The sequence below is a fragment of the Micromys minutus genome (genome assembly GCF_963924665.1).
Source record: "Micromys minutus genome assembly, chromosome: 18".
NCBI lineage: Eukaryota > Metazoa > Chordata > Mammalia > Rodentia > Muridae > Micromys > Micromys minutus.
In genome coordinates this window covers 29,713,969-29,741,069 of record NC_137953.1, presented here as the reverse complement: position 1 = coordinate 29,741,069, position 27,101 = coordinate 29,713,969, and the positions used below count along the sequence as shown (strand labels likewise).

Below are 27,101 nucleotides of genomic sequence, written 5' to 3'. Positions count from 1 at the left end.
AAGGTAATTATCTCCTTGTACTACCCACTCAGTACTCTGGGCCAATTCCACCTGTCACATGAGGTCGCTTCAGATTCTGTGAAAGCTTTCATACTGCTCCCAGAGAACTTGACAGGTGCTAATATGCAGATTGCTGAACAGTGTTCTTCCACTAGCAGTTGGCAGTTAAGACACCTCCATTGATCCCTCCACCTTTCTTTTAAAGCCCCACACATATCAAGCACAGGATCATACCTCCCACGATCCACCACTGCATTTTACTTTCTATGGCATTGCAATTGGTGACTTTGAAGTCAAAACACGATGAGGCAACAGTTGTGTGTACCAGACTCATCATACCATGCAGCTGTATCTATATGTAGAACACAGCCCTTAATTCCCAGGGATCTCAAGTGCTGGTATTAAGAGCATGTATAACACCACTACCCATTTTTGTATTTCCTAGGTAAAAGCCAGGTATTTGTAAAGATTGTTAGCTTACCAAGATGTCAAGAGTGCACATGCATTAGCCATTGACTTACCTGTCATACACAGGTTTGGTTGTTTTAAATCAATTTCCCCATTATGTTTAAACCATAATACCTTAGCTGCTATTCATTTGACTCTTGTACTCTGTAAACACTGTTTTACATGGAAACACTCCACCTTGTTTTAAGTCCCATGGTTTCACAATGCTACCATCAATGCTCAAATTGTAGCAGTGTGTAATTCATAGTGCGGTGTATTTTATTAGATAGCAAATTAGGCCCATCAATGCTTTTCTTGTGTCTATTAATATGGAATGAAAACTGTTAATGTGTAGTTCTGTGCAAAACTAATCTAATATTTAAAGTAGTGGCGATCTTGTAGACAACTGATGTCGATAGAACAAGATTCACACTTATGTGTAAGCATTACACCAAGTAATTTGGATACAAAAGTATTTATTTTATAAAACTTGTATTTAAAATATAGCTTATCTGTCTACTCACAAAACCTAATTTAAAACATAACACATCATCCTTAGCTAATTTGATGTTACCCTTTACAATCAGCACTTGTTTTTGTAACTTTATTAAGAACCTGTACTAAATGAAGTTTTTAATCAGAAAACATTCCCTTTATCTTAAAAGTGCTTCTTAAATGAAGGCACCAACAAGAACTACTTTCAGATGGTACAGAATTTCTTGAAGACTCTGTGGTTGACCACTTCTTCATTAGTTACCTGCAGCAAGACACCTTCCTGCCAAAGGAAAAAAAAAGTATCTGAAGAAGTTTATCATGTTTGTCCAAAGAACCTAAGTAACTTCAGTGGTGGTTTTAGGATTAAAAGACTCACTGATGTGTATATTAAGCCCTGACTATCACATTTCTGGAAAGGCAATAAAGCCGAGAAATCAGTGGGTGGTTTTGGCGGGAAATTTCAATAGCTAACCTAGAGCATTTTAGGGCAGGACAATGGGCAGAAATTACTACCACACTTTAACCAAATTATTTAGTACAGGGTACATTAAAGGGTTTTGTTGCTGCTGTTGCACAGAAATCTCTACTGTAGAAGACACTATCCTTAACCTGTCAGACTCATCCCTGATAAGCATGTCAAGTTGAAACCATAAAGTAATAAACACAAAGCTTTTAAATGCCTAGTTGACTCAAACTGCTTGAACCAGGATAGGTGAATGAATACACAAGGGTGGAATGATAGGTAAATCTCATTTATTGAACTTGCAGCCTAACTTTTACCTACCATTTTACTACCAACACCACTGAAGGAAGCAAGAAAAGCTTTATTAATGATCACTTGGCTTGCCTCAGCTGTTGAAATGAAGCACTTTACAGTCTTTGTGGCAGCAGAATATACTTGTCCATGGTTCATATCAATGCTAAAATTCCAGCAGGGAAAAAAATGATATGTTAAGCACCTAAATCTTCATGGAAAGGGAGGGGGTGAGAAAGAAGGAAAAAAAGGGAAAACAACCAAAATAATTTAAGTAAATGACAGATTGGAAAACAGGGTTTATAAAATTTTCTTGAGTTTATTGTTAAACTCAATTTATAAGCTATGTTAAACTACTTAAGAACTATACTGAAAAGACCATTGAAGAGTTTATTAGTTTATCTTTTAAGGGAGGAAAATTAAGAAAGAAAAAGTAAATAAGTTCTTACCTAAAGAAGTTTAACTGAAGCTTAGAACTACTTTGCTCTACACCCTCAGCTTTCGTTGGCATTCTTATCAACTACTGTAGTTAAAGCTTTGTAGAGTCAGCACAGTTTTTTAAGACTGGCTGAGCTTAGTCGGCAAGAGTTCTCTTGACTAGACCTGTGTCCCTGAAGAGTACCTCGCTGGGGTTATTTCCTTTCCTTGCATTGAAGAAGCAGCATCTAAAAGATCTAAAAAGGTGTTTCTCCTTGCAGAGATATCCCTTAAGTTAACTAGGTAATTTATTCCTGATGAATTTCAGACAACACACTTAAATCTGACCAGCATTTTTTATCTTACACAAATACAACAGCAGCTTTGCAATGGACCTTAATTATACTACCCACTCCTTAACTTATTTAAAATAAAAAGTCTATAATTACACAATTTCCTTTAGAATTATTTTATTAAATCATAAATGTACAACAGCTTCTTAACTCTACACACGCACTTAAATTTTTAAAGGAAAAACGTTATGTCTTATTACACCATGATCCTGGCTAATAGCTTTTCAAAACTTTTTGAGAAAAATCTTAAAAAAGGTTTCACATGTCACCTGAAACTTACAAATTTAACATTATCAAAGAAGGAATGCTTCTACACTCTTACAAAGACCACTAGAAAGAAACAACAATTAAAAAGCTAAGAAACTGTCTCAAAGGCATTTTTTTACAATCCTTCCTCCACAGTAAGGTATTAAATAATCCAATCCATTCACAAAATGGCTCTCTGCATCTGCTCTGGTGTCTTCTGCCATATCACTGCATATTATGCATGACTGAGATAAGAGTTTCCTTAACATTGTTATTTCGATAACCTGAAGCTGTTCTGTTACCTCTGGGCTCTCATCCTCTCCTATTTATACAGTGAAGCCTGTTTCAACAGAAGTAAAGAGTAAAAAAAAATAGGTTATGAAATTATCCATCTAACCAGATTTTAAGGAAAGATAACATGATCCTAAAATGCTTTTACTCCTGCAGCTAGTTCTCCCAAGATAATAATAATTATAAAACTCAAAAATTACTTACCCATGGTAAGTAGGAAGAAGCTCAATATCGGCTCCTTCCACCATAGCCCCCACTTCCTCCACTTCCTCCAGGACCATAGTTCCCTACAATGATTGAAACAAGAATGCATACTTAGAACATATATAAATCTTAAGGTCTGTTGTACCCATGTCTTTGTATCTTGGAAACTTAAGTTCTACAGTCTAACAGTATGTACACTGCCCTGGCTGCAGTTAAAAGTGGTACTATTCCTTGAGTGCCAGGATTAAAGGCATGTGAAAAGTGTGACACCATCTTTCTAAGTGAACTGCCTTCAAACACAAGCAGCTTATTAAAATAATTTGGACCAGGTCTTCAAATCAAAAAGAATTTTGTTTTTTAAAAAAAGCTTCTTAATGAAGTTAAATTGCAGAGTATTTTGAGACATGGTTTCATGTCAAGGTCAAGACTTTGAAAGCATGATCTTCCTGCCTCCACTTCCCCATTGCCAAGATCACTGGCAGTAACGATTTGTTACTTAAATTCAAGAGTTAATCATCTAATTGGGTGTGGTATAAAGCCTGGACTACATAGAGACCCTGTCTAAAAACAATGCATCCCCACCCCATACTACCAACAAAAATAAATCAATCACCTAACATTACACGAGGTTAATGCCCTCCCATCACAACATCAAATTCCTTTTTTGAGATGCAGAACTCTTTGGACTTCCATTACTCTCCAATCAACCATCCAGAACAATTACAAATATTTAGTGAATTACCTCCACCATATGGTCCTCCCATGTTCCTGCTACCACCAAAATTTCCACTCTTCATTGGACCATAGTTAGAAGGTTGCTGATTATAATTTCCAAAATCATTGTAATTTCCACTTCCGTAATTTCCTATAAAAGAAGTGAAATACCAGCTAACCTCTGAAGGCAAGCATTGAGGAAAAACTAACTTTTAATTTTTAAGACAAAATTTTTCAAAACACAAAAGTACACAATACCTATCTACAATCCTACAATTTAAGGCATCTCAGACAATGAAATAAATGTCATTAATTCTAATCCAAATTCCAACATAAAGGTTGTAGATGAATTTATTACCTCCTCCATAGTTGTCATAACCACCTCCGTAGCCCCCACCCTGGTTGCCATATCCAGGTCCTCCACCACCATATCCTCCTCTTCCTCCTCCATAACCAGGGCTACCTCCAAAATTGCCACCTATTATAAAATAAGCCTTTAAGTAATTGCTTAAATCTTTCAATTCCATTTGAATTGTCTTTATTACACTCATTTCTGGTTTTTGAAAACATGATGTTAATATGTTACATAATGTCTATTGTAGAATAGACTCAAAGGCAAAATAAATTACCTATTCTTGGGTAAGCATGAGGCAACTTAAGAGTGACTTTTAATCCCACAACTTTCCTTTGAATTGAAAATTTCAATTCTTATGCTTTGTAGTTTTGAGGAAAAAATGAGGACACAGCATACTGGCACAATATATAAACTCAGGCAGACAGACCTGCATTTGAAGCCAGCTTTGTATACATGAAACCCAAGAATAAATAGAGATCCCTTTAATATTAATAATTTTAATATATTACCCCATAGTACACTGAGTTTTAAAATTCCAGTATTCTAGCTTTTCTACAAAGCACGGAACTACCCATCTCGGTTCAATTAGTTTTTTTATGAAATGATTTTACACTCAGAGTATTAGGTTATAAGGCAAACAGTGCTTAGTTACAAACTCAAAATTCATTTTTCAAAAGCCGAATAATCGCTACACCTCTAAGCACTTTGATAGGCAAAACAAATGATATATAATCTAACCAAGCAGCAAATGCTGTTATAAAGTATTTTAAGCTACATAAAACCGAATCAATTAAAACTAACCTCCAGGTCCTCCTCCATACCCATTATAGCCATCCCCAAATCCACGTCCACTTCCATATCCATCTGTTTAAAGAAATTAATAAAAAATTAACAGCGGGTTTAGGCCCATAAGAAAATTGTTACTTCAAAGTTTAATGTTAAATGAAGGTAAAACCACTCCTGATAGAACTTTAGACATGAAGATAAAACCACTTCTGATAGAACTTTTTACATAGCCTTAGCTTGCCTTGAATTCAATGTATGTGTGTATGACTTTATCTTTAATCACCGTGCCTCTTGTTACCAATCAATTGTTGAAATTATAGGTACCTCGTCTAGCTTTCAGATGATAGAATTAATTTAACCTTAGGCTAAGCGCCTGCTAGGCACTATCCTCTATGCAGCTCATAATTTCCTGTTAAGTGTGTACACCTAGCTGACTGATTCCTGAAGCTTTGGAACCCTGTTACTTAAAATTTTTTTCAAAGTGTCTTACTTATATCCCATACCGTCCTTCAGAATGCTGAGATCACAGGTCTATGCTAACACATCCAGCAATACACAACTCCTTTAAATGTTACCCTTATGTGTGCATTGACCCCAGAATGTGAGTACACATATAAACAGATGTACATGGTAGTCAGGACATTTAACCTTGCGAGAGTACAGGGTCTCTACTCTCCTTTCTGCTCCTGCACTACACAATACCAGCTGTATTCATAAAACAAACACATCACACCCTTCAAAAACTCTTAAGCACAAAACTTACCAGAACCCCCCCTAAAGTTGCTTCCTGGTCCTGGTCCAAAATTGCCACCGCCACCACGAGAATCCCCAAAACCAAAGTTTCCTAGGACATCATATTATAATTAGTAGCTAGAACTCAGACAATCACACACACATATACACACTATATAGTAAAAATAAAATGTTACCTCCTCTTCCACTCCTCGAACTTTGGACTTCCTGCATTTCTTGTCTAGACAATGCCTTTCTAACTTCTGCATTGTGACCATTTATAGTATGATACTTTTGCACTGGAATAAAAACAATTTTCTGTCAATGCCAACAGTAAGCTATTCTTAGTTATTAACCTACCCAGCATTTTTTATGCAAATACTTACAGACAATTTTATCCACAGGATCATGGTCATCAAAAGTAACAAAGCCAAAGCCTCTTTTCTTTCCAGACTGCCTATCAGTAATTATTTCAATAGTATCAATTTTTCCATATTCTTCAAAGTAATCTCTAAGGTGATGTTCCTCAGTATCTTCTTTAATTCCACCAACAAACAGCTTCTTCACAGTCACATGGGCTCCTGGTTTTCCAGATTCCTACAATAAACACAAAGTTATTCTGACAGGGAAAAAAATGCTTTGATTGTATCTATCTTACATGTCCATCTTAGGACAAATCCCTCCAAATATGAGGAGATGAATGTGTTTAGGCTTTCCTTACCTCTCTTGCTACAGCACGTTTTGGCTCAACTACCCTGCCATCAATGGAATGAGGCCTTGCAGCCATGGCAGCGTCAACCTCAGCCATGGATGAGAAAGTTACAAAGCCAAATCCTCTTGATCTTTTGCTTGCAGGATCCCTCATAACCTTTAAATGCAGAAGATAAAGCCTTTAATTTTGTGGCATTAGGAACTAAAATCATCAATTAGGATGTATTTTATTTAACACTGATTTTTATTCTATACATATCCCCAAAATATACAGCCAGCCTTTCAGTTAACGTACCACACAGTCTGTGAGCTTTCCCCATTGCTCGTAGTAGTTTCTCAAACTTTCTTCTGTGGTTTCAAAGCTTAAGCCACCAATAAAGAGCTTACGGAACTGTTCCTTTTCTCTCTGCAAAGGAAAATACCATTTCAATTTTTATTTACATTTTCTCTTTGTATGCAGGAAATTAAATTCTTAAATATGAGGTGACCTGCTGGCAGAGTACCTTTTTCCTCTCCAAAGGAACAGTTTCTAAAGTTTTCTGGGGGGAAAAAAAAAACTTACATCAAATTTAAACCATATGTTAAACTGCATATTAGTTGTGTTACACCAAAAATTGCCTGAGCTGAGCGATACAAGTTTCAAAGTCACTAACACCTGATCTAACTTTTAATTCACGTAAATTTTCTAAATTTATCAGATTTCCTTCAAAAAATTTCAGAAAAACCATACCCAACTCTGAAGTCATGTAAAGGGTATTAAAGAATTCTTTTGAATTCATTAAATTCTACAACCCCAGCACATTATAAATTTTATTTTTAAAAAAAGCCCCTCACTAATGTTTCCAAACTCATTAAATTTTTCAAACTCATAATGTTTCCAACCTCTAAAACTCAGTTTCTGGAAAGTGCCATATGTGCTTTTCCTTAAACTGCCCCCCCTGGTGTTAATTTTAAGTATCTCAAGAGGAAAAAAAACTGCAACCCTGAAACAAGCTCCAAGAACTCGCTGAAACTCCAGACCTATCACCTTAAATCTGTGCTTTTGTCAGCACTTATTACTGGCTTGCCAATAACTAAGTTACAAAAATTTATCAAGATGCTTATAAGTTACGTTATGCTATTCAAGACCTATCATGATTGCACAACAAAATGAAAAGGCAAAATTACAAAAAAATCCGTTTTTTATTTTTCAGCCCAAAGCTGTGTCTCCAAAATATGCTTTAAAAGCCAATGTTTACTACACTTTTAGATTCTGAGTTTTTACTAAAAAAGACCAAAATTTGTTTAAAGTCAAATAACTACGTTTCAAAGTCCTCAATCGGGTCATTAAATGGAATTTCGAGATAGTTCCAAAATGTCAGTAATTCGGCTTTTCTTAATCTAAATCGAAAGTATTAAATACACCTAATTTTCTTATCACTAACAAAAAACAAAAGCACATTACTTACCTCATAGGTATTTTTCCAAACTTACCAGGCGTCCACTATCGATTATAAACAAGGTTATTTTTTATAAATGTGCTTAAGAGTAAATAAAAATAACCAAGTAAACCCCTTTCCACTCAAAACCTTGTTTATCAATATTAATGGTCCACCACGATTACGAAAAAAAAAAAAAAAACCCCACAAATAACCAAGTTGTAAACACATGATTTCGACCTATGTTTTACACAGCTTGCATATGGATCGTTGTTCGCTGAGCCACGGTTTAAGCGAAGGCTAACTATGAAGTCAGTTACTTCACTTCCTAAGTGTGACCACGTGCTAAGGATCCGTTTAGTATACACCAAGTCCTAAGACTGCCTTAAAAACTCGCATAATTAGAATTTTTCAAACAGGTGGATCCTATGAAGTAGTAAAGCTATCCTGCCACTTAAAAAAAAAAAGCCCTCTGCAGGAGGAATCCTCCCTGGTTTCCAAGTTGAGTGCTCCGATTTTCCACTTGGACTTCCTACTACAATTCAAGAGTTTTGCCACTGCATTCGTAATCTTAACTAATTTAACTATTAGGAAAAATAAAATGGTTCCTTTGCAGCAAGGCTGTCTTCAGCAAGCCGCCCAGGCCTTGGTTGTACTACGTTCTTTTGGTCTGTTTCAACAAACCTTGCGGCGCGCCGCCACCACCCCCACCCAGCTCTTCTATGTGGCTTCAGAACGCAATGGCGCCATTTCATCGAGGGGAAGGCAGCCTTGAGCGAGGTGCGCAGGACTCAAGATCTAGGCTTAAAACACTAAATCCACCTCCAAATGATATGAAATCATTCCAAAATGAGAGAAAAATTGCTAAGCAGGTCTACGCAGATGTTAAAAAGGAATTCAAACTAGAAAACCTTAAGTGTTGAAAGCTAAACGGTAGCGAGGAAGGAGACGGGAAAATGGCGGACGCCAAATCCGGTTCCCGGGAGGGGGGGAGGAGGTAAGCTTCGCAGACTCACTCCGCGGACCGGTGGGGTCCCCTAAACGTTCCGCCACGAATATAATCAGGTCCCTAAGCCGCGCAAATGGGAAAGGGAGAGCTATGGCCGGCTCCTACGCTTCTTTAGCGGTCCAGCCGCGTCGACGCGGCCACGTACCATCCCCCACCCCGGCAAAGGGAAATGGCGCCCGGCGGGCGAGGGCGGGGAAGGCGCTCGGACAATCGGGCCTCCTACAACGACCCAGCAGAAACTTGCCAAGGCCAACCGCCACTCGAGTGGCCGCATTCCCTCGCCGGACCACTGAGACGAGTGGCCGCATTCCACTGCGGTACCTACGTACTCGCCATGCCCTTTCTAATAACTCATTGATTTCAAACCCGTTACCTCCATCGCGGACTCAGTCGCTTCAGCTCGATTTCCCGCAGCCGAGCGAGAAGAGAAAGACCTCCGCGGACGGACGCGCACGGGACTCGTCCTGACGCTGTGGTGAGAGCAGGCGATGCCCAAGAAACCGCGACGCACGGAGCTCCTGCACACGGGACCGGCGCCGCTGCTACTGCCGCTAGGGCCGAGACCGCCGCTTTTCTAGAACCTTCCTCCCAGTAACGCGTCTCTGCTTACGTCAGACCGTTACGTAAACGCCCTAACCGCCGCCAATGGCGGGAAGGGCCTACAGTCTCCTTACGCTAAGTGCGTGCTCCTCCCCCTCTTGGCATAGCGGGTCTGCTTTACAGCACTTGCGCAACTGTGTTCTGTGAATTGCGGAAGGCTCGCGGTCAGCGTGTTACTACGACCGGAACTAGGTCCGGCCCCCACCTCCGCGTAGGGAGCCCAGAAACGGTCGCGCAGTTTGAAATTAACGCCGTCGGGAGGGGCTTAAGCCGGCCCTCTCCACCAAGCACGCTCTCTGCAGCTACGCCTTTGCCAATCCCGTTTCCGGGCTTTCGAGCCACACTAATGTTTCTACCTGCCCCAAGGGGGTGCTCACTCGGTCCCTCCCAGAAGGACTTGTAGTCCAAGTACAACCCCCGATGCCAAAAGCCTGGGGAGCCCGCGCCCAGTGAGACGTGGTGCTTAAAGAACCCCGCTGTTTAGCTCCCGGGCCCTCCAGCGCGGGCCGCGGACGTGGGCGGAGCCCAGCTTTGGCGCGCTTCGAGTCTGAGAGGCCTAGGCGGTCCAGCCGGCTTGCCTTCCCCCCACCTCCGGAGACCCCCGGGCGCCACGCAGCGGACGGTGAGCGGCGCGCGCACCGCCCCCCGCAGGACGCGTTCCCGGCGGGCCCCGCGCGGCCAGGGCGTGGGCGGTGCCTCCCCTCCCCCACGGCGGAGCTGCCCGCGCCCCCTCCTCTCGGATGTGGCGGAGCTGAAGCGCGCAGGCGGGAGACTCTGCAGGATCCGCGGCCCTGAGCATCTGAGCGGTGAAGTCCGTTTTTTGCTTTCCATCTCGCTCGTGGTGGGGGTTAGGATGCTCTGTGCGCCCGAGCTTGCGGGGAAGGCTGCGGGCCCTGCGCTCCGCCGTGGGCCGCGGGCTGCCGGGACGCTGGCTGGGGCCTTGCTGAGGCGCCGCTCCGATGCACAGGAGATGGCACAGTCATGCATGAGGGTGGGAATGGGATGACAGCTGCAGAGACTCCAGACAAAGCGCGGGCCTCCCCTCCCCCAGTCTCGCCGCGGGCTCACAGGGAGAGCAGTGCAGGCTCCGCTGCAGCGAGGCCTGAGGCCCCGGGCTTCGGCGCGCTCCCGGCTACGTGGCCGCCGCTGGATGGGGGAGGCGCGGGCCCGTGGCGCAGTGCCCTTGAGCCCCCGCCGCTGCCTTTGTTTCTCTCGGCGGAGGCGCTGACCACGAGGCTCGCGCTTTCGAGTGGGGGGCGGGCTCTCGACGCAGGAATGGAGCTGGGAAGGGGAGAGGGCGTGAAGGAGGTCTATTTTATCCTTAGCAAGACTTGGGGGCTTGAGGCGGGAGTTGAAGCCCAGACTGGACTATAGAGTGATTACCGCCCCCACCCCACCCCCACACACACCCCGGAAAAAAAAGGGCAGGAAATTGAAATGAGACATCCTAATGTGTTCCTTTTACATCGTGAATCAAGAGGGAGGCTTCTGAAAAAATAATGATGGAATTATATGAGCTCCTTGGAGTATTCAGAAATCTAATGGGAAAAAAAAATCTCATGATTATTAACCGACAGAAGGTAAATAATCCTAACTGGTTTATTTGGACTGGAAAAGTAACAATTCTCACCAAGAAAAGTTGTCTGAGGTACCAGTGTTCCTAGTAAGATTTTTTTTTTTTTTTTTTTTTTTTTTTTTTTTTTTTTTACTAACCTGGTTAAAGCATTGGCATAGTGAAGTTCGTAGTAACATACTAATTGCACAGGAACTCAAAACTGTTTACCCGAGATTCACACAAAACTTGTAGTTGCCTTTTGTGTGTCATGAAAATTTAACCATCCTACATTTTTTTTCTTACAATAGCTCTTCAAGTCTCCGATTAAATTTAAAAAATGGCCTCCAATAAAACTACATTGGTAAGTTTGTGAAAACCTAAAGCATTATAATCTTAATTGAAGGATTTTTTTTCTTTAAATAAAAGTTACAACTAAGAAACCATGTGGTGGTGGATGTCTGTGAGTTTGAGGCCAGCCTGGTCTGCAGTGTGAGTTCAGTAGTCAGAGCTAAGCCAAGAAACCCTGTCTAGGGGTGTGGCTAGAGGACATGGTTGTGCAGTCCTTCAATCCCATCATAGTGGGTGACTTGCTGTGAGTTAGAAGCCATCCTACTTAAGTCGAGGTACTTACAAGCACAAACTGAGTTTGTTATGCTAAAATAAGACTTCTCTTAAGAGTCACAATGCATTTTTAAAAACAGCGTTGGTACAGCTTTTGCTGGATGTTTTTGTTTTGAGGTAAAAGTACATGTTCGTGGGTTGTAAGATGGCTCAATCTCCAGAGCCCAAGGAAAAGTGGAAAGAGAACAGATTCCACAATAGTCTTTGATTTCCACACAGGTGCTGCCCAGTACTCCAAAATGCCAGTGAACTTAATCATGGACAAAGTAACATGGGAAATTCTATAAAAGTCTTGTTGGTTAGCATGATTACCTTAACTGTACTGTTCTGGAGACTGAGTATTCATTAATGCACATAGAGGGAATTAGATACAGCTCGTGTTACCATGAGCAAGAATTATAAACTGTCTAGGAGTAAAAGACTGATTAGATCAATTCCAATGTTTGTTTTTTTGGGATTTCTAGCAAGTTAGGCAAATTTGGTTTTGTCAAGTTACATTTAAAATAAAATGGGTCAGCCAAGCGGTGCTAGCCAACACCTTTAATCCCAGTATGACAGAGAAGGGTAGATAGATATACACATCAAGTTCCAGGACACCCAGAGCTACACAGAGAAACCCTATCTAGAAAAACCAAAGGTGGGGGATGGGACTAAAGGTGTCTGTCTGTGATCCGGCTGTGAGAAGCGGAAGCAAGCAGGCTGCCTTGAGCTTTAGGCTAGCCTGACTTCTAAACTACTAGGAGTCAGGGCTGCATGGTAAGACCCTGTGGAGAAAAAGAATCTTATCAAAAGAATGAGCTTTGCAGTTACAGTTTCTACATTAAATTATGATATATTGGTCACAAGCATTTGGAAGCTTGCATTAACATTTAAGTAAAACAAAAAAACATGGTTTTTGAACCTTGAGTTTCTGACCAAAATGGAAAAGAGGGTATTTTTACCTCATTATATAGTGCATGATTTCAACTGGTCTGAGGAGTGGATTGGAATCTGTAATCAGAAGCCTGTCTGGTCACTCACTCTTAAGATGATCCAGTATATTTTAAAGCCTTAAGTGATAAAAGCATGAATCATCTGGTAAACTCTGGAGGTTGTTAGTGTAGGTATATCCCTATATGCTGATGGATTTAAGTATCCTGGTTTTGAGGTGCTGCTGTTGATTCCCTTCCCCCGCTTGGATCCTTGGTAGATGAAGGACTAGGCATGAGGGAGGTGAATCCTTTAAATTTTTTTGAGTAGCATTTGTAGTTATGCATGGTGGTGCATACCTATAATTCCAGCACTGAGAGAGGCTTGAGTCAGGAAAATCACAGCAAGTTAAAGGCTAGACTGGGCTACTATCTCAAAAATCTTAAAGGGTGCATTTAAAGCACTGTTGTGGAGACAAAATGCTTGAACATATAATATTGGGTATTTTAGTATTCCATGGGGACTTCTAATTAAACATCTCAAAGGTTTTAAAAACACTTCTTTAACAAATCTGCTTGTTTGCTTAAAAACTACTCATAAGTAACATACCCATCTACCCTCAATAGAAAAAAAAGGCATTTTTGGGAAGCAAGGTTTTTCTCTGACACCCAGAATGGCCTTGTACCCATGGTAATCAACCTATTTCAACTTCAGACTAGTATGCGCCTCATACCCCTCTAAGAAAACTTAGTTGGCTTCCAGTTAAAATTCTAGATTGAAAACCCTAGAAGGAAGTAACTTTTCTCCTATGAGAGAAAATAAACCAGCATTTTGGACTCTAAACGTGATGCTTTTTTAGTTTATTTGTGGTCCCCATGGTTGAGTCTATAGTTAATGCTAAAACTCTGATTTTACTTGGCAGTTAATTTTTATCCTTGGGGTTTAATTTTAAATTGATGTTGGAGAGGAGATGTCTTGGGCTACGGTTTTAGTAGATCTGCTTTGCTGCACTTAATAAGACCAATCATTTAGTGAAGTATAGTGGACCATGCCTATAAATCCAGTACTTGAGGTATAGATTCTGGAGGATTGGGAATTCGGGGTCTTCTTGAGGTTTCATAGTGAATTTGGAAGCTACCCTGGGCTACATGTGACCCTGTCTTGGGGCTTTGTTGCTTTGGTGTGAGTTAGTGTGTTTGCTTGCATGTTTTTAACTATCACTCTTTAGACTTAATTGCTTTTCAGTTACTGTGATAAGACCCCATGATCGAGGCCACTTAATTGGAGAGTTTATTGAGATGTACAGGTCAAGACAGTGAGGCCATGACCATCCTTGAGGAGATGGCAGGAGATATAACACTTGAAGCAGTAGCTGGGAGGTTGTGTTTGATCCACAAGTACAGGGCAGGGCTAAATGCAAATAAAACACTTTTTGAAACCTCTAAGCGCCCACCACCCAATCCTCATTTGCCACCACCCCACTGCCCCCAACATACCTCATCCAGCAAGGCCACAATCTACCACTTGGGGACCAACCATTCCTATAAGCCTACAGAGGTCATTTTCATTTAAAGTACAATTACTAATAGTTTCTCCATTCTCCATCCTTGTCTAATGTTTTCTAGTTATTTGTCACTATGTTGTGATTAAAATGGTGATTCTGGTAAACTTGGTTATGTAGAATTGTTTTAATTCTGTTGTACTGGTGAAGAGTATTTGGTTGTAAGTGTAAATCAGTGAAGCGCAGAGCTTTTGTTTTATTATCTATTGACTTTCTGGGAGGTGCTTACCCTGGATCACAGTTTAAAGGGATAGAGGGTTAAAAACTTTAAAAAAAATGTGTCAGATGAATGAACAATTTGGCCTTAATGTACTCAAGTTTTAAATTTTTCTTAATTTCTCTTTTGTTTTAGCAAAAAATGGGAAAGAAACAGAATGGAAAGAGTAAAAAAGTTGAAGAGGCAGAGCCTGAAGAATTTGTGGTAGAAAAAGTACTGGACCGTCGTGTAGTGAATGGGAAGGTGGAGTATTTCCTGAAGTGGAAGGGGTTCACAGAGTAAGAAACCTCAGTGCTTCATTTTTTATGGTTTTGTTGCTTTAAGCCAGGATGTCTCATTTAGCACAGACTAGCCTTGGACTTATGTTTCTTCTCCCAAGTGCTGGGATTATACTTGTTCACTACACCTCATTTATGCATTTACTTATTTGTTCTGTTGTGATAGGGTCCCATAAATCCCAAACTGGTCTTGAACTTGCTATAAAGGATAGCCTTAAACTCTGTTATATCTGGTTCCACTTCCCCAGAGTATAGGCATTCAGCACCACACGTGTTACTTGGTCCTAAGAATTGAATGCAGGGTTTTTGTGCGTGCTCAGCAGGTACTCTTTACCAACTGCATCCTTGGTCCTTAGGTCAGTACTTTTAATGGTATTTAGAAGTTTTACTCTTAGCTTATTGAACCAGTTTACCCAAAGATTTGTTTGAGGTTTATTTAAGGCTTCAGAGAGATGACTCCGTGGTTAAGAACACTTGTCCTTACAAAGGACCAGGGTTTGGTTCCCAGCACCTACATGATGACTCAAATTCGAGGGTATCTGGTACTACCTTCTGACTTCATGAAGCACCAGGCACACACATGATGCATGTGCACGTACATGCTTACATGCAGAAAAGGTTAGAGTTTAAGCAACAGTTGAAGCCTAGCATTTTAAAGTTTTATTTATTTCTATAGACAGTCAAATTTAGAAAATTAAAGTTTAAAGTAGCATGCAAAAGATTAGATGTCTTTATGACATATTTAAACAAAGCATGTTGTAATTGATTCTCCTTCCCTTTTCTCTCTCTCACCTCTTACCCCATCTTTTCCTATTTCATGTCTTAATGTGTTCTTTCACTAAGGCGTTTTAATGTTGTGTTAAACATGGTATGAGTTTGGGAATCAGTGGCCAAGAACCTAACATTTACAGCATAATATATTCATAATATAGATGATAATGTTTCAAATAACACTAAATTTGAGATATCAGGCCCCCCCCTCCAAAAACTAAGTTTTGCCAATGTTAAAGTCTAAAGATATCAGCAAAGCAACTTCTTGAGTCCAGGATATTAATAGCACCATTCCTGGTATCCCTGAAGTTACTCGTTCCATCTGTGTCTGAAAGGTTTTTATGGCCAGAGCACAAGACATTAGTGAGTCTGTCATTGATGCAAGGTGATCATACTTCCATATTTGTGAGCTGCTCGTTTTCTTCATGGCTCTGGCTCTTCATGGGAATGTTACTTCAGCTCTGTGCTGAGGCAGGAGTGGCAGTCTTACCCCACAGCATCTATATTTGCCTGTTTTAGGTTTTGTGGGCCATTGACTTGTCTGTATGACCTCTGCATGAGAAGCATAAAGGCAGCAATAGATGATGTATTAAATGAATGTGGCTGTTGCACTGACAACTGTGAGCCCTGGAATGCTGTCTTTTTTTTTTTTTTTTTTTTTTTTTTTTTTTTTTAGGAAAAAGTTGGCCTAGGCTTGGTGATACAGTACAGGAATTTCAGTGCTATGGAACCTTAGGCAAGGTTAGGAGTTGGATCAGGCTACAGAGTGAGACATCTTTTTTTTTCCCATGTGTGTGAGCCCAGAGAGACTGACTGTATCTTAAAACAAAAAACGGTTCTGGTGCTTTACAAACCATGCAGTAGGCTTTTGTTTTTCCAGCCCTTGCTTTAAATCATTTGCCAAGTTGAGAACCAACCAAAAATTGAAACCATTTCACATTTAAGAATGCCTTGGAATCTTCATTTACAAAACATCATTGGGAATTCTAAACCTATTCACATAATATCTAAGGAATTAGAAATCTTTTTTTTTAATTCTTCTAAAATCTCAGTACTATTAGTTCACAGCCAGCTTATGTAGTACATATGAACCTGCCTCCTCTTTAAAAAAAAGAAATGAAATGAAAACTCACAGGGTTGGGATGTGGCTCAGTTGGGAGAGTGCTTGCCTGGTATGCACAAGGCCTTGGGATAAACTGAGTGTGGTAGTGCTTTATATCCAAGTACTTGGGAGGGGAAGCCAGGAGGGTTAGAACTGGATTACATACAGAATTTGAGGCCAACAAGTGAGCTGCTTATGAAGCAGAAAAATATTAGTATTCAACTGCCTTTGGGGTAAAATAGATTGCTCGTGAAAGGACATTGAGACATTTTAAAATAATACAGGAACCGGGAGGGCATTCCTTTCTATTATTACTATTATTTTACTAGTATTAGCCTTTGTCGTGTGGAATTTTTCCCCTAGATAGTTATAAACCGTTCCAGGTAATGGCAATGTTAAATTGAATCAACTTTTTGTTTTCTTTAACTGAACACAGTGCTGATAATACTTGGGAACCAGAAGAAAATTTAGATTGTCCAGAATTAATTGAAGCATTTCTTAATTCTCAAAAAGCTGGTAAAGAAAAAGATGGTACAAAAAGGAAATCTTTATCTGACAGTGAATCTGATGATAGCAAATCGAAGAAGAAAAGAGATGCTGTAAGTATATGAGTACTGCCCATTAGAGTGGATCTTACCAAAAGTCAATGACTTAAATTGTAATTGCTTTGAACTTTTTTTCCAGTTAGAATACTTTTTATTTAGTTCATATTTTGTTTAAGTGCAACCAAAGTGATGGATTTCATTATGGTGTTTTCATGCATAGTTACCATTATACTTTGTTCTAATTCATCTCCTATCCCTTCCTTTCTGTTAATGTCCTTTTGAGGGGTGGGTCTCATGTAGCAGAGCAAGGCCTTGCACTACTCACCCTGCTACCTCTGACTTCTGCTTAAAGCTAGGTGAGGTCTAGAAGATGGTTTCTCATTGTAGCTCTGCCTAGCTTCAAAGTCAGAGATCTGTCTGCCTTTGCCTCCTAAGTGCTGGAATTAAAGGCATTCACTGTCATACCCAGCTGTATATGGCACTTGGCCTGTATATCTGTGTACCTCATGCATGCTCAGTGTTCTCAGAAGCTAGATAATGGTGTCAGATACCTTGGGACTGCAATGTGTGGGCAGCAGTGTGGGCTACCATTGTAGGTGCTGGCAATTGATTTTAGATTCTATGTGAAGGCTGCTGCAGCCCCAAGGATACTTTTAAACTCCAATTAGAAAAACAAGAAACCTTTTTTTTATAGAGCAAAGCATGGTGTCACAGATAGGATAATCTATACCTTAGCTTTAAATAGATTGTACTTACCTTTCCTATTGGCCTATTGATAATTGGAGGAAAGGTCTTAGTGCTGAATTGGGCTTTTACTCCAAGCATTCAGCACACCTTAAATTGGTAAAGGACTGGGTTTCAAGTGTGGTCAACTAGGCAACAAGAACTTTGCATATAGGGCATTAACTTAACTTCAACCCTGTTGAGTCTAGATGATGATTCAATTGTATAGATGAGAAAACAAGATTAATTGTAGTGGAGATCTAAAAGTAAAGTATATGCATAAGGGAAATATCTTTAGTAGTAATGCGTAAGCTATGTTGAGCCAGCGGTATTCTAAACAGCCTAACTGATAACGATATACTACCAAAAACCTACGACCTAGGGACTGTTTCTAATAGATGATAAGCCTGAACCACAGCGCTGAATAAATTCACCTAGAACCACAGGGCTAGAGTTGTTACTCCAACCCAGTCTAACTTTAGAGTCTGGTTACCCTAATGTGAAACTTGAATAATTTTAGTTTACTAATATCATCAGTTCTCAAATATTTTGTATAATTAAAAATTACGTAGGCTATGAACTCTTGTAGCACTTCTGTGAGTACTCAGAATTGTCTACCTCCAGCTTCAGGGATTCAGTGCCCTTTCTGGCCTCCAAAAGCATCACGACTAACAGACACTCAGAAAGCTGCACATGGTTTTAGAAAGTGAATAGCAATACCAAAAAAAAAAAAAAAAAAACTGAACAGGAATGCTAGTTTCTGTGTACAACTGATAGGAAACTGAGCAAGCTGTCATCCACCTGTAATCCCAGCTCTTGAGAAGTGAACTCAAGGTCATTAGCTACATAGCAAACCTTCCCTGCATTTAGACCCTGTCCCTTAAAAAATGTATTTATACAGCATGCATATAATTTAAACTTATTTAGAATAAAGCATGTTATAAAAAAAGAGGGGCCTCTTCAGTGTCTGGTTTAAGGAAGACAGGGTTGGGCATTATGGTTCATACCTATAATCCTAGCACTTAAGGACTGAGGTAAAATAAATGTGTTGAGACTTTGAAGCTAGCTCAGGTTTCAGAGAACTTGTCTCCAAAATAAAGCGATTGTGGTGTTGAGACAGTCTCACATATAGCCCAGGCTAGCCTTTAACCCCTGATCCTCCAACCTCCATCTACCAAGTACTGGATCAATCCCAGGATTCATGGTACCATGCCTGGCTTGCTGTGATGTATTTTAGGGGAAGTGTGTAAAGAAAATCCCAAGTCACATAATTTAAAATAAGACTTTAGTTTTTTTTTTTTTTATGTATTTAAAATAAGCAATTTTAGGTTTAATTCCTAAAAGTTAATTGATTGGGTTTTATTGTTTGGGATTGGCTTTTCTAACGTTAACTAATTATTAAGTATATATTATATACATAAGCATAATTAAATGTTATCTATATAGCTAAATATACTTTGTGGCTTTATAATAATAACTAATTTGTTTTGTTTTTTGAGGCAGGGTCTCTACATAGCCCTGGCTGTCCTAGAATTCAAAAATAACTAGTATTCCATTTAAAATGTTAGTAGGTGTTTGTGTATATGTAAATTTGCAGCTGCCACAGAAGTCAAGAGGGAGTTGCCCCTGGAACTGGAGTTAGAGGTGGTTATGAGCCATCATGTGGATGCTGAGAACTGACCAAGTTCTCTGCAAGTGCTCTAACCACAGAGCCATCTCTAGTCCCTTATGGGCTTTTTATTTGTATGTTTTTAGGCCACAGTCTTGCTATATAGCCCAAGGTGCATTTACACTTACAGTATTTCCAAGTACTGAAATTATAGGCTTGTTCTACTATAAGTGGCTGAATATTTATTTACTTGGTTTTGCTTTTCATTGGCGGGTGGTTCTTAGTCAAATTTCACTAAATAGTCTAGGCTAGCCTTGAACCTCTAAAGGTTCTTCCTCTACCTCTAAAGCTCTAGGTTTAAAATTTAATTTTCAAAAGTACATAGTTGCTCAGCATGTTGTCTCATACTGTAGTTCTAATGGTCAATAAATTGAAGCAGGAAGATTGAAAATTTGGAGCTAATCTAGGCTACATAAGTCTTTTTTTTTTTTTTTTTCCTTAAAGAAAGGGTCTTGTCTAGCATAGGCTTCATATTAATTCCTGATGCTTCTGCCTCCAGCTACCAAGTGCTGGACCAAGCCCAGGATTTCTTGCATTCTAGACAAATACTCTACCAATAGAACTCTGTCCCCAATTTCAAGCATGTTTTCCTATCAGAACTTTGGTTCTTGTTCTAATTGTTCCTGTTAGGAGTTCTGATGAAAGTTGTATTTCATAAAGAATGTTTAATGTTATTTGTTATGCAGAAATACTTATGTAAGCTATTACTTAACCTTACACAGGCTGACAAACCAAGGGGCTTTGCCAGGGGTCTTGATCCTGAACGAATAATCGGTGCCACAGACAGCAGTGGAGAGTTAATGTTTCTCATGAAGTGGTAAGTGTGCAGCCAGTTGTTGGGTTTGTTTTGTTTTGTTTTTACTTTGTGTGTGTGAATGCATGATGGCAAGGGGGATGTGTGTGTCATAGTACATAGAGTACGTGTTAGAGGACATCTTTGAGGAATTCTCTCTACCTGTGGGTGTGGATTCCTAAGTTCAAACTTACGGTGCCACGCTTGTGTGCCAAGCATCTTTAACTGCTAAGCCATCTTACTGGCCCTCGTTAAACATTAAGGAATAGATACATTGGTTAGGTGGGGGTGGGGGAGTTTTCTGGTAAGTGGGAGTTGTCAGGGGTTAAACAGGGTCTCACTGTAGCCACCTTGGCTTGTGTGGAATTCTCTATATAGACCAAGCTGGCGTCAACTCAGTGTTCTGCCTGGCTTTGCCCCCCCCACCCCAGTATGAGAATTAAAGGCTAATTCTATTGAGGTTATATGCAAGGTTTCTTGAGTAGGATGGAAAGTAATTAGCTGAGTGTAGTGGCTCATGCCTGTGATTCCAGCAGGCTGAGGTAGGATTGCCATGAGTTAGTGACAGTTGAAAGACAGATACATAGCCTCTTGAGGAATGGTTTAATGAAATGTAACCACAACTACCATATAATCCTCTCTAGTAGCGCTTAACATTCATTTTGATTTAACTATTATGGATCTCAGTTAACATACAGAGTTTAAACACTTAACCAGTTTCTTTTCCCTCACAACAGGAAAGACTCAGATGAGGCTGACTTGGTTCTGGCAAAAGAGGCGAATATGAAGTGTCCTCAGATTGTCATTGCCTTCTATGAGGAGAGGCTGACTTGGCATTCTTGTCCTGAAGATGAAGCACAGTAATTGTTTGCATTTATATATATATATATATATATATATATATATATATATATATTTCTATATATATATATATATATATAAAATCTGGATCTTGGGTTTTGAATTACTAGTGTGGAAAAATAGCATTCTAATGAAAATCAAGTTTGATATGCTGGTTTTAAAAGTATTGACAGTAGTTGGGATATTTTTTGGGTTTTGTTCAGCATCAAAAGGCACTGATTCATTTGAGCAAGTAAGAGCTTTCTGTAGTGGCTTCCTTTAACAATAGAATATTTGATACCATGTTGTATTTCCTCGGCTTTGAAGAATAGCTTTTCTTAAATGCTGGGGAGATTTCACAGTCATTACTAAGGTCAGAATTTATTTTTAACTGGGACACAGAAGGACCATTCTGGGGTTTTTGTTCTTATGCGGTGTATACATAGAACACATAACTTGTTTGTTTTGTCTTGTTTTTAATACTCAAAACAACTGAAGAAAACACAAGTTGATGAGATTCCATCATTGTGAACATTTTCCTAAACCATAACCTTTCAGATTAAGCAGAGTCTAATTTATTGGAGAGTTTAAAAGCAACCACATGAAAATTGATGTATTATCAAGTAAACACAGTAGTTTATTTACAGAATGTTGTCCATATCAACTCCCCCCTTCAGAAAATGGAATTAGACAAAGTAGTAGTGTGATTCAGTAACAAGACTTGGGCCAAGTGTGGTGGTGCACACCTTTAATCCCAGCACTCTAGAGCTCTGATTTAAGGGGCCAGCTGGTCTAGGAAGGACCCCGTCAGCCAGTCTTGTGAAGGTTCCTCTGATGAGCCAACATTCCTTTGCAAAAAGTTAAAATCTGTACTAAAAGGTTATGATTCATGGAATCTGTTTAATGTGGAAATAGAATCATGGTTGGAGCTGATGTTGGCAATTTAAGACCTGCTGACTGAGTGAACAAAATTTGCTAATATCAATTAATGACCTGCATGCTTTTCTTTACCCTGACTCATTCTTTACTAGTAGGATCAATCTTTTCAGTATTTGGGATCTGGTTTAATGAGCCAGAAAAGTAACTTTGTAGTTTCAGAATGTCATCCAACTGTATATTTACTTTATTGTAAATAATGGTGAACAGTGGTCAATAAATAGTTTTATATTCCTTTATATGATGATTTTTTTTTTTTTTTTGTCATTGTCTGGTTTACTTTATAATAAGGGTTGGAAACATCTAAACAGTTCATCCTTTTGTTTTTGAGCCAGGGCCTCAGTGTATTTATGGTCTCCTTGAAGAATTCCTTAGTCTCCTGAGTGCCAAGAAAGGTTTTGGGTTTGTTATTTTAAAATAACTTCACATCAGGTTAGGCTTAAACTTCTGGTGTTCCTATGAGGACTGGGACATGTTATTTATACACACATACACACATTATGTATTATTTTATTCACTGTCAGTATGGCCTGGGTAGCCCCAACAGTGACTGCTCAGTAGAGGTTTCGTGAAGCTGGAAGCCATCCTAGCCTGGTGCTGAAGATGTTGAGAGACGGAAGAAGCTTAAGAGTGTGATGAGAGAACAGTATAGACAGGCTGACGAAACCAGAAGCAAGGTTGGCAGGCACTACTTCCTTTTCTTTATAGATCTCTCTCTCTCTTTCTCTCTCTCTCAAGCCTAAATGACTTTTTTGTTGTTGTTGATTTTTTGGTTTTTTTTTAAAGGAAAACAATTTAGTTTCAAGTATGACTAATTCTGACTTCAAGTTATATTACAGAGTCAAAGTAACAAAAGCAACATGGTACTGACACAGAAACATAAATTGAACAGAAAATCCAGAAGTAGATTCATGAAGTTGCAACCACCTGGCATTTAACAGATAACAAAATCCTGGAGAATGGTAGGGCCCAGATATTCCGGGTGCATTCTGTCCCCTCAGCTGCTGCAAACAGCTGACAAGGTCACCTCCTGTCTACTTGCCTGCTTTCACAAATACTTTCACAAATATTTCTTTGTCCTAGCCCAGTTTCTGGGGATGGTCCCTTTCAGATGCAAAGCCATAAACTGGGGATCTGTAGGCTAGGACTAGTGACTTGTCCTTGCCTACTAACTAAGCTCTTTGTTCTTCCTAATCTCTTTATCCTGGAATGTGCTTTGCAACCTTCTAACACTTGTCTCATCTGAAATGCAAAAAACAAATTGTCCCCACCTGATTAGATAATAATGTCAACTGACCTTGGCTCCATTTTCTGTGGTGTAACACCTACCTCACCCCCATCTCTTTAAAGGACCTTAAACGCACAGGTTCTGTTGTCCTAGGCAAGCTGAAGCTTTTTGCTTCTAGACTCACAGTTATATCTGAATCTTTCCCCCAAAGAACAATCCATCCTCCTGGAACCCTGGGACCCTGTTTCCTATCTAAATGCAAATTAAGAATACTGTGAGATTTAATCTCACCGAGTCAGGCAGATTACCTTCAAGAAAACAAAAGGTGGTGTGGACCTACACCTTTATCACTCAGGAAGCAGAGGCTGTTGGGAGTTCAAAGTTAACCTAGTCTACATAGTGAGTTCCAGGCCCTCCAAAACACAATAAATATTTACATATATTTGTTACTTTCTCTTCTTCCTTTAATACATCATGAACAGTTGTTACTGATGGCCAAGGTCCAGGCCAGGCCTTTTTCAGATTATTTTTCTTCAAAAAATTAAAAATAAGGATTTGATAAGAGTTGTGGAGTGGGGGTGAGGATTTTCACTGTATAGCCTTGGCTGGTTTGGAACTTACTGTGTAGACCAAGCAGGCCTTGAACTCACAAAGATCTACCTGCCTCTGCCTCCTAAGTGCTAGGGTTAAAGGTATGGGTGCCCACCTACCATACAGATTTTGAAAGGAAGCAAGACAACTTTATTGAAAGTTAAAGGAAAATAGAGCTGGTTGTATGGGACACAAGGTCAAGGCTGATGTCAAGCCATCCCAGTAAGAGTGCTGAAAGAGCCTCATGATTGAGGCTTCCTTTTATTAAGTTTAACAGAGGCAGCAGCTGCTACTAAGGGTTATAGTGAGGGTGGTTCTCTGTTTTAATTAATAAGTTAGGTCACTTATTAGTTTCCCTACTGCATAATGCATTTAGTTTTATTTAGATCAGAGACAGGCATAAAATAGCAATAGGGATTCTTACTTGACACAGTTTTAACTCATTGGGTATGGTGGTTCAAATGTCCCCTATGGACTCATGTATTTAGACATTCAATCCGCATTTGGTGGCAATGTTTGGGAAGGCTGTGGAAGGGAGAAGCACATGACTGTGGGTGGGCTTTGAGTATTTATAGGCTTACTCCTTCCCAGTTCATTCTGTTTCCTGCCTGTGGACAGAGATGGGATCGCTCAGCTTCTTGTTCTAGTGGCCTCCTGCTTCACCTCTCCTGACACTGTGGACTCTTCCACTGAAACCAAAGCCATAAGACACTTTGGTTTTGTTCATGGTATTTTTATCACAGCAACATAAAAAGTACCACACTGGTGGCACACCCAAAACCAGCTCAGGCCCGATTATCCCTTCCATTTTTTTCCTACATAAGTACATTGGGAATAGAAAGTTTCTAAATGTGATTGTTACTAAGGGCAGGGGAAGTTATTCTATTGTTCAGAAATGGGAGGTTAAGAGCACTGTTTGCTCTTCCAGAGGATTAAGGTCCCAGCACCTACAGGATGAAACACAAACATCTGTAACTCCAGTTCCAGGGTACCCAACACTGTTGGCCTGCAAAGGCACAGGCATGCTCAGGCAAAACATTCATACACAGAGATGGGAGTACCTGTAGCCCAATACAGGTGCGAGGTGAGAAAGGTTCTGAGGGTGTTAGGAATATCATATGGAGAGAGGCGTTTAGGCATAGTAATAAGTTATTTCTCTGCCAATTCTGTGAGCCAAGTCAAGCTAAATTAGAGTATATATAAAGGCAGGTTTATTGGGAAACCACTCTCCGCTTCACTGGTCCCAAGGAAGGCCAGGAAAGTCATCATGGGGAGGGAGACGGGGGCAGTGGAAGAAGAGAGAGAGAGAGAGGGGGAAGGGGGAGAGAGAGAGATGGTGTCAGGCAATATATAAGGAATAGGAAAGAGCCTCTGGGACGAGGATGCCCAGTCCATAGGCTGGAAAGTGTAGAGGACAAGGTATGTCAGGTAGGGACTGAGGACTGCTGGGGGGGGGTCCTGAAGAACAGGTCCACTTTGGTATGTTATATATGCACCTCAGCCATTTGTCCCAGGTCTCAACTCTAACAGCTAGAACTGGCAAGTGAAGGAATTAGGGAGAGAAGTGCACTATTACAGAAGAGAAAGTGCATGACCAAACAAGAGTTTCCAAGCTCAACTGTGTTTGCTTCTCTTACAATGATTTATTTAACAAATACTTGCTGAGTATCATGTAATAAACATTATCTTATTTGTCTCAACATTTATTTTTATTTTGTAAAGATTTATTTATTATATACAAGTACACTATAGCTATCTTCAGACACCAGAAGAGGGCACTAGATCCCATTACAGATGGTTGTGAGCCACCATGTGGTTGCTGGGATTTGAACTCAGGACCTCTGAAAGAGCAGTCAGTGCTCTTAACCACTGAGCCATCTCTCCAGCCCCACACATTTATTTTTATGTAATAAAAATTGAGTTTTGATTAGCGCAGTGATGGTGCATACCTTTAATACTAGAGTTCAGGAAGCAGAGGTAGGTAGATCTCTATGAACCTGAACTCATGTTCAAGGCCAGTTTGGTCTACAGATTAAGTCCCAGGACAGCCAAGGATAATAGTACGTGCAGGATCACTGTGAGTTGGAGGACAGGTTCGGCTACATAGTGAGTCTCTTTCTCAAAAAATAAAGCAGTGCAGTTGGCATAGTTGTTCAGGATGCTGTGAAGGGGAAATTTCTGGTTTCTTTGGAGACTCATTTGTGTCATGTGATGTTTTTCTGGAAACTATCTTATGAGAGGATGTTTTGCTGAGAGCAGACATGTGTTTTTCTAGAAGCTGCTTGGAAAGGGGGCATGTGATATTTTGCTGGAGCAGTTGCTTGAGAGAACACATGATGTTTGGAAAGGATATAAATATCCCCAACAGACAGTAGACAATGCTGGATGGTATTGGTACCCTGCCATTCTTTGCTGGTCATTGTAGGGCTTTTTGGATGCTGATCTTTGGTAGTGACTGTGGGTGGTGTTGGTACGCCTTACCATTGTTTGCTGGTCATTGTTCACTGCGACTTCATAAAGAGAAATGCACCAAAAAACTTCTGGTGGTGTTCAGGCAGCTTCTTGCCGCTTCCACAGACTTGGGCCTTGTGGTTTCTTCTGCTGTTCCTGATCCCTGAATGGTGTTTTCAAGTCCTGCTGTTGCTGATCCATAAGTAGTGTTTGTGAGTAGATTAGAATAATAAGAATTTAAGGGGCTGGAGAGATGGCTCAGTGGTTAGAGCACTGACTGCTCTTCCACAGGTCCTGAGTTCAATTCCCAGCAACCACATGGTGGCTCACAGCCATCTGTAATGGGATCAGATGCCCTCTTTCTAAGCTTGTATATTTTCCTAACAGTTAGGTTTTCTGTATACAAATAATCAAATATCCTATAACAGATCGTATAGAGTACCCATGCCTGGCAGCTCACAACTGCTTATTAATTTCAGCTCTAGAGAGGACTCAATACCCTCTAGCGAACTCTGTGGCTACCTGAACTCACACATGCTCACACATAGACACACACACAAGTAAAAGCCTTTAAAATGGTTTTAAGCATTTTTAACTTTTAATAATAACATTTAATAATTAAATAATTGCTTGTTTGTTTGGGGGAGATGTACATTAGCTACAGCATGAACAAGGAGGTCAACGAGTTGACTCTTCCCCCATTTTGGTTCCAGGTTTAACAAAGGATGGAGACAAGTGTCTTTACCTAACAAGATCTCTCCCTGGTCTCCCTTCTCCTC

At 40.1% G+C, this 27,101-nt stretch overlaps 2 protein-coding genes across 10 annotated transcripts; one reads left to right on the top strand and one right to left on the bottom strand.

Moving 5' to 3' along the window:
- Positions 1–912: 912 nt before the first annotated feature.
- HNRNPA2B1 (heterogeneous nuclear ribonucleoprotein A2/B1) lies at positions 913–9,463 on the bottom strand. Of its 7 annotated transcripts, none has more exons than XR_013975421.1 (13): positions 9,306–9,463; positions 7,009–7,044; positions 6,801–6,911; positions 6,516–6,662; positions 6,181–6,391; positions 5,992–6,093; positions 5,826–5,906; positions 5,078–5,140; positions 4,280–4,399; positions 3,950–4,072; positions 3,208–3,290; positions 1,727–1,862; positions 913–1,222 (listed from the first exon to the last, which is right to left on the bottom strand). XR_013975421.1 is itself a non-coding variant. In XM_080932548.1 (12 exons), exons 1-11 carry the CDS (start codon positions 9,309–9,311, stop codon positions 3,229–3,231), a joined length of 1,062 nt encoding a protein of 353 aa, XP_080788674.1. In that variant the 5' UTR covers positions 9,312–9,463; the 3' UTR covers positions 913–1,222; positions 3,208–3,228. The 7 variants fall into 7 exon arrangements, 5 of the variants coding, with proteins under 5 accessions (XP_080788674.1, XP_080788673.1, XP_080788677.1 ...); XR_013975422.1 differs by having other exon boundaries at positions 1,790–1,862; XM_080932548.1 differs by lacking the exon at positions 1,727–1,862.
- Positions 9,464–9,987: 524 nt separating this feature from the next.
- Positions 9,988–22,281, top strand: CBX3 (chromobox 3). Of its 3 annotated transcripts, none has more exons than XM_080932264.1 (6): positions 9,988–10,338; positions 11,396–11,448; positions 14,531–14,673; positions 16,983–17,145; positions 20,206–20,300; positions 21,014–22,281. In XM_080932264.1, exons 2-6 carry the CDS (start codon positions 11,425–11,427, stop codon positions 21,138–21,140), a joined length of 552 nt encoding a protein of 183 aa, XP_080788390.1. In that variant the 5' UTR covers positions 9,988–10,338; positions 11,396–11,424; the 3' UTR covers positions 21,141–22,281. The 3 variants fall into 3 exon arrangements, with proteins under 3 accessions (XP_080788390.1, XP_080788391.1, XP_080788392.1); XM_080932265.1 differs by having other exon boundaries at positions 9,988–10,343; XM_080932266.1 differs by lacking the exon at positions 9,988–10,338 and adding an exon at positions 11,033–11,112.
- Positions 22,282–27,101: the final 4,820 nt, after the last annotated feature.

What these genes read in the sequence shown, in the direction of transcription:
- CBX3 (XM_080932264.1), top strand. Translation starts at nt 11,425, where the DNA reads ATGGCCTCCAATAAAACTACATTG. An exon ending in CCTCCAATAAAACTACATTG is followed by an intron (nt 11,449 to 14,530) that starts GTAAGTTTGTGA and finishes CTTTTGTTTTAG; the next exon opens with CAAAAAATGGGAAAGAAACA. An exon ending in CGAAGAAGAAAAGAGATGCT is followed by an intron (nt 17,146 to 20,205) that starts GTAAGTATATGA and finishes AACCTTACACAG; the next exon opens with GCTGACAAACCAAGGGGCTT.
- HNRNPA2B1 (XM_080932548.1), bottom strand. An exon ending in TTATGACAACTATGGAGGAG is followed by an intron (nt 4,073 to 4,279) that starts GTAATAAATTCA and finishes CTTCTTTTATAG; the next exon opens with GAAATTACGGAAGTGGAAAT. An exon ending in GGGAGGACCATATGGTGGAG is followed by an intron (nt 3,291 to 3,949) that starts GTAATTCACTAA and finishes CAATCATTGTAG; the next exon opens with GGAACTATGGTCCTGGAGGA.